Genomic DNA, 6,485 nt, shown 5'->3' with positions numbered 1-6,485 from the left:
ACCCTGTCCTGGGTATCAGAATTCCACTCATTTCATAAGGACTGAGTCCTACCTCCCCTGTGAAATCCTCTCATCCCTCAGATCCTTTCTTCCTCGGACTCTTTTTTTTTTTTTTTTAAAGATTTTATTTATTTATTTGACAGAGAGAGAAAGATCACAAGTAGGCAGAACAGAAGGCAGACAGAGAGGGGGAAGCAGGTTCCCTGTGGAGCAGAGAGCCGGATGCGGGGCTCGATCCCAGGACCCTCGATCCCAGGACCCTGAGATCATGACCTGAACTGAAGGCAGAGGCTCAACCCACTGAGCCACCCAGGTGCCCCCTCCTCTGGCTCTTTTAACACTCACTGCCTGCTCCACTTTCTGGTCATTCACCAACTGCTCTGCTATTGCTGGTTATGTGTTCACATGTTTACGAGCTGTCTTCTTAAGGGTGTAACTTGGGTTTTATTTATTCTTGAATCTTCTTTATCCATGAGTGCTTAGCATAATACCCTGCATGTATTAGATACTCACAACATGTTTTTTAACTGGTTGATTTAAAAATACAATACATTCACTACTAGCTTCATGATTAAGGGGAATTACTTAGTGAAATACGAAAAAAAAGATAACCCAAACATCTGAAAAATTGAAGTGATAAAAGTATATGAAGTCGCATCAAGAGATTTATCCTTTGGAAAAGATTCATCTGATACTCTAAAAAATACGTATAGGAAGGGCAGTACATTAAACTAAGTTTATTTAGTTATTAGTGAAGTTATCAGTTTTATTCTCCAATAGACACAAGAGCTGAGTTGGATAATAGTACAGTTCGTCTCTCAAACAGCTGAGTCCTTAATGCAGGCCAAGGACCATGCTTCATGCTGGAGTCCAAGATGGCTCAAACATAATCCTCTCCTTGAAAAGCATACATTCAAGCCACCAGAATATTTTATTATAAATTTTTTAAGGGGCTATGACAAACCAGACACAGGTTTTGTCTACTGTGAAACACTTTGTCTATCTGAAACACTTAGTCTATCGTGGAGGATTGAGGGAAGGCTTCCTGGAGGAGTCATCAACTAGCATTCCTCAAGTCCTTCTCTGCCAGAGTGCCTTCCCTACTTCTCTGCTGGTAGACTTATAGCTGCTTTAAGACCCACTTCAAATGTCACCTTCTCTGAGAAGCCATTCCTTAACCTCATAGGCAGAATGCATCCCTCACTCCTTGGTGTCCCTAAACCACTGAGCCCAACGATATTACAGCATTTCTCACATATTATTGTAGTAAATCGTTCCTGTGCCTATCTTCCCTGCTCTCTGCTCTCATAGATTGTGAAATTCCCACGGACAGGATCTACTTTGCGTTTATATCAGTCTATCAAGCACTTACCACTGCCTGGCACGAGGTGGACGGGAAGACCACTGTATTTATTACAGCTGGCTGGAGACCTCTTGAACATCACTGGGTCTCTGGCTCAGAGCCCAGTTGTGCATCTACAGGTCCCAAGTTTGTGCCAGCTGGGAGGCAGGACTCAAGAACTGCCTGCCAGTATTAGTGAGAAGATGTTCACTGATTCTGTTTAGTCCAACAGATACATACTGAGAACTAGTTCACATAAGAATAAGAATAAGAATCTAGCCACTGCTACTAGAATATCTACGCCAGAATATGTGCGCCAGGTGCTTTATATACACAATCTCATTGTGTAACAACTTTGAAAAGTTTTATCTCCGTAGAGCATAATGTATAAACTCCTTGAATCACTATAATCACCTGAAATTAATGTAACATTGTGTGTCAATTATACTAAAATAAAAAAATTTTAAAAGCATTATCTCTTTTTATCAGATAAGGAAAAGAGGCTCAGAGGCTAATTTGCCTGAGGTCACACATCACCCAGAGTGGGCTGAACGTAAAGTACTATATCTGCTGTGTCCTCTTCCCATACAACACATGGATTAAGTATATATCTCATGAGAGGTGAAAACAAAGGTCCAGAAGTCAAAACAGATTTAGGGAGTGCACATGGAAAGGTGATAATCAGGTCTTCATGGAGGTGGAAACAGATCTAGCCAATTAATGAACTGGAAAAAACATATAGAAAGATTTTTGAAGAGATAAACTTCTTGATACAATATAGGACGCATCACTGCCTATCAGGGAGGCAAGCACAGAAAGGGTGGGGGACCCTTAGATACCCCATTTGGGGGGAGGGGTCTCCAGCCTTAATGCACGGTTTCGCCTCTCTGGTCCATGAGGATGGGAAGAGAAGGTGCTCGTAAGTGAGCCATCCCTAAAGGGCAGGCACCAAAAATGTGCCCACAGACCCAGTGGAAGAAGATCTGTCAAATCTCTGTCACCAAAAGGATGAAGGGGTGAGGGTGGGGGGTGGGGGGTGAGGATGTCTTTCTCACCTAATATTGAGGAGGGAGTAGTTCTTCTTTTGTCTCATCATATGAGTGTGTGTGTGTGTGTTGTGTATGTGTGTGTGAAGGCGCGCGCGCGCGCGCGCGTGTGTGGGCAGATTATTCTTTCCTCCATCACCTGGAGGTTGAGGAGATGGCACCTTTCTCCCAGCTTTGGGAAAAGAGGTGGTTCTTTTCCTTCCCATTACAGGGAGTATGTGCGTATGTGTGCGTGTGTGTATGCGCGCGCGCACCAGGGGAATGGGTCCATTCTCACCTCAGGCTGGGGAGGCTGACACCTCTCTTCCTTCGAAAGGGAGTGGGGACAGTTTTCTTCGCCTCCATCTCTGGGTGGGACATGGCTCTTTTATCCCCAACCAAAAAGGTGGTAGGGGTCTCGGCTCCTTTTTTCCTGTTCTTGGGGAGCAAGACTGGCTCCCACACTCTCTCCACAGAACTCCGCTCAGGTTGCAGGAGACCTGGCAAACCCCCTGCCCCCAAATCTCCAGAATAGGGACCCCACCGCTAAGTGCGGGGCGCGCAGGCAGCGAATAGGGGGCGGTGCCGGCTCTGCGGAGAGAGGCGGGGCGAAAAGTAGCTCCGCCTCCGGCCCCCGCCCGCTCCCTGGCGCGGCGCCTCGCGCTGCCCGGCCCGCCCGGCCCAGTGCACCGCGGCTGTCTGCTGGGATCGCGCGCCGCGAACCCGGCCGCAGCCGCCTCAGCCACCTCAGTCCCCCAGTCGCCGCCGCCTCAGTCTCGTCCTCCGCGCCGTCCGGCCCCGCCGCCCCGCGCGCCCCCAGCCTCTCAAGCCAGATGATGAACTTCCTGAGGCGCCGGCTGTCGGACAGCAGCTTCATCGCCAACCTGCCCAATGGCTACATGACAGACCTGCAACGGCCCGAGCCCCAGCAGCCGCCGCCGCCGCCCCCCGGTCCGGGCGCGGCCTCGGCCTCCTCGGCGCCCCCGGCCGTCTCGCCGGGCCCCGAGCGGAGGCCGCCGCCGGCCCCGGCCCCGGCGCCCGCGTCGCATCCCGCGCCGCAGGCGACCGCGGCGCCATCGGTGGGCAGCAGTTTCTTCAGCTCGCTGTCCCAAGCCGTGAAGCAGACGGCAGCCTCGGCCGGCCTGGTGGACGCGCCCGCGCCCGCCGCCGCCAGGAAGGCCAAGGTGCTGCTGGTCGTCGACGAGCCGCACACCGACTGGTAGGTACCCGGCCGCCGCCGCCGCGCGGTGTTCCCGGGGCCTGCCAGGCAGCTGGAGGCCGCGGGGAAGGTGGTCCCGGGCGCCAAGGAATCGTTCCTGACACCTGAGAGGGAGGGTCTGCATGGTCCCCCTGTGGGGAGATGGTGGGGGGGGTGGGTTTCAACGTTGTGTCTGTTGGGGGGGGCAGTGTGTTCTGGAAAGGTGATTGCTGAGGTGAAATATTGCCTCGATTCTCTCAAATCCCTCACGACACGTAAAAGAAGGAGCTACTTTATGCAACACGGAAGAATCCTAAAAATACAGAGTTCTGTTTGTTTGTTTGTTCTTGAAGGGAGGGGGCAGAAAGAACAGACTTTCAGCCTAGACACGTAGAAGCTCAGGTGAAACATTTAAAGCCAATACAAAAGATTGTACACATCGTGAGGCACGGAGTGAATTTGCGGTGGAAATGAGTGTTTTGAGGGAGAGGGTGATGGGGTAGTTTTCACCTGGCTGGATGAAGGCTTGTGTCAGTATTGACATCTACGTTGGTCAAAGCACGGATATGAGAGCCCAGGTGTATGTACTTGAGCTTGCGGCAGAGGAGCATGGCTGAGGTCCGTTTAAGAATAATAAAATGCTTGTGTTTTTTGAAGCAGGAAGGGGATTTGTGGTTTTTTAAATTTGTTTTTGTTTTAGTGTAAAAAAAAAAAGTGTGTGTGTGTGTGTGTGTGGCGGCGGGGTGGGAGGACGTGGAAAGTTGTGAAAGTGAAGGTGGTTTTTTCCAGCTGGAAAGATGATGACTGAGGTAAAATATTCTGGATCATTAAAGGGGTACAAACAAATAAAAGGATCTACCTTAATGCAGTAGACAGCAACTTGGAGAATTTCTTTCTCTCTCTCTCTTTCTTTCTTCTTTCTTGGGATATTGCAACTTAGAATGGTGAGTGCTTCTGGAAAATGTTACCTCTAGTTAGTAAAAGCATGAATGGGGTTCATTCAAGACAGATCAGGTTAAAGAGGTTCTATGTCATGTAGCAGGAAGTTGGCCCAGGGGATGGTTGGGGTTGGTGGTGATGGAAGAATTGACGGGTGAAGGGCTTGAAGAAGTGAAGAGGCAAGAAGTCTGGGTTGCTGCTTCTTCAGGAATATGGGAAGGGTTTTAATTTTTACTTTCTTAGAAAGGTTGAGGTAAAGAGCCTGGACCCAAGTGCTTCCTCCTGAGAGTGAGGCACAGAGGGACCACAGAATTGTTTTTCTCCATTTCCTCTTTTGGCTGCTTTACTGCTTTTTCTCTTTCATTTTCTCACAGGGAGACTTGGAGGGAGGGAGTACTGGCGTGGGTGTAATGGAAGTGAGATGTAGATGTGGAGATGCACTCTTGCTGGCTCCTAATATGACCATTCTGAATAGTCATTTGGGTGACTTGTGTAGTTGCCTTTCCTCAGAAAAATGGAGTAGAAAATCTTAAGGGACCTTTGTTAGGAAATGACAGAGGCACCGGCAAGAGTGTATGAGGAAAATATAAGAGTATATGATGGTACCATTGGTAGTCCCATAGGAAGATTATTCTTAGTTTAAATTACAAGTGCTTATTAAATGGGAAAGGTAGGTAACTAAGTTTCATTGAGCAACTGTTATATGTCAGACCCTTACTAGGTGCTCTTATATATGTCTCATTAAATTCTAAACACAAAACTAAGGCTTACAAAAAGTGAGTAACGTGTTCCCAGTCATACAGCCAGCAAATAGTTGACCTAAGATATGAATTAGGCCCATTTGACTCCAGTATTGCCATTCCACTATGCTGTATTGCCTCACAGTATATATAATAATAATAATATATTATCATTATTGCCAATAATAAGTTTGCCTTATTATTATATTATTGGCAATATTAATAATAGGCTCCCTCTACAGGGTAGGCAGAGTAGGGGCCTTACCAAGAACTCACATTGAAATTTGGAGACAAAATGGAGACATGAACAGTTAAAAAAAATTATTCTGCAATTATTATTTCAGACCAGTGTTTTAGGCATTCAATAAATAGAGTGATTGTGAGAGCCAGAGTTATTGGAGAAAGCTTTATAAAAGATGAGTTTTTTTTTTAAGATTTTATTTATTTATTTGACACACAGAGAAATCACAAGTAGGCAGAGTGGCAGGGGGAAGCTGGCTTCCCGCTGAGCAGGGAGCCCAATGCAGGGCTCAATCCAAAGACCTTGAGATCATGATCTGAGCCGAAGATAGACGCTTAACCAACTGAGCCACCTAGGTGCCCCTAAAAGATGAGTCTTGAAGAAAGGCCAGGAAAAGGAGGGGAGAAATGGGAATATTGGTGCTTCATTTTTTATGCAAGAATCTGACACTCATGTACCTTTCCTGTCCTGATCTGTTCTGATGAAGACATTTGTTTTGGGTTTAATTACCAGTTAGGTACCAACAGGTAGGAAGATATTCATTTGTATGGGCATGATGTAGCTGCTGAGATTTGTGTTTAGCACTAACTGCTTCTATTGCTTAGGATTCCAAAACTCTTTTTGGATACTGTTTTTCTCTAGGAAAACTGCCTGCCTGGCATGAACCAGAAAATTTGCCTTGCCCTGGGGACTAAACTTCTGATGGAAGTAATAGAAGCCATTTTCCTTTGGGCTGACTCCCAACTGTTTTCTGATTTTCTTTGTAGTAATAACATTGATTTATTAAAACTCATAAACCCAGTTTGAGTCTAGTGCTTGACGACATTTGATGCTTCTCTGTTTCTATGTTTAATAGCAACTCTCAGGATTGCAGATTTTGTTTTCTTTCTTGCCTGAATTTGCTAAAAGCATCTCAGATAAATATTTTTGAATGGTTTTATTGAAAGTTCTCTATAAGTTAAGGAGCAGGTGTCTGCTTATGACAAGCACAGTGACTTGA

At 46.8% G+C, this 6,485-nt stretch overlaps 1 protein-coding gene across 1 annotated transcript in view; it reads left to right on the top strand.

Annotated features, from left to right (window-relative positions):
* The first annotated feature begins 3,200 nt into the window (after nt 1-3,200).
* SYN2 (synapsin II) overlaps nt 3,201-6,485 on the top strand; it is a 208,255-nt gene continuing 204,970 nt past the window's right edge. The window contains exon 1 of the mRNA XM_044252978.1: nt 3,201-3,586. Coding sequence (XP_044108913.1) covers nt 3,201-3,586 — 386 coding nt within the window. The remainder of the gene's footprint in view (nt 3,587-6,485) is intronic.

This window comes from Neovison vison, chromosome 6, assembly GCF_020171115.1.
Source record: "Neovison vison isolate M4711 chromosome 6, ASM_NN_V1, whole genome shotgun sequence".
NCBI classification, from domain to species: Eukaryota; Metazoa; Chordata; class Mammalia; order Carnivora; family Mustelidae; genus Neogale; species Neogale vison.
The sequence above is the reverse complement of the archived record's forward strand: the minus strand, read 5'-3'. Positions and strand labels throughout refer to the sequence as shown.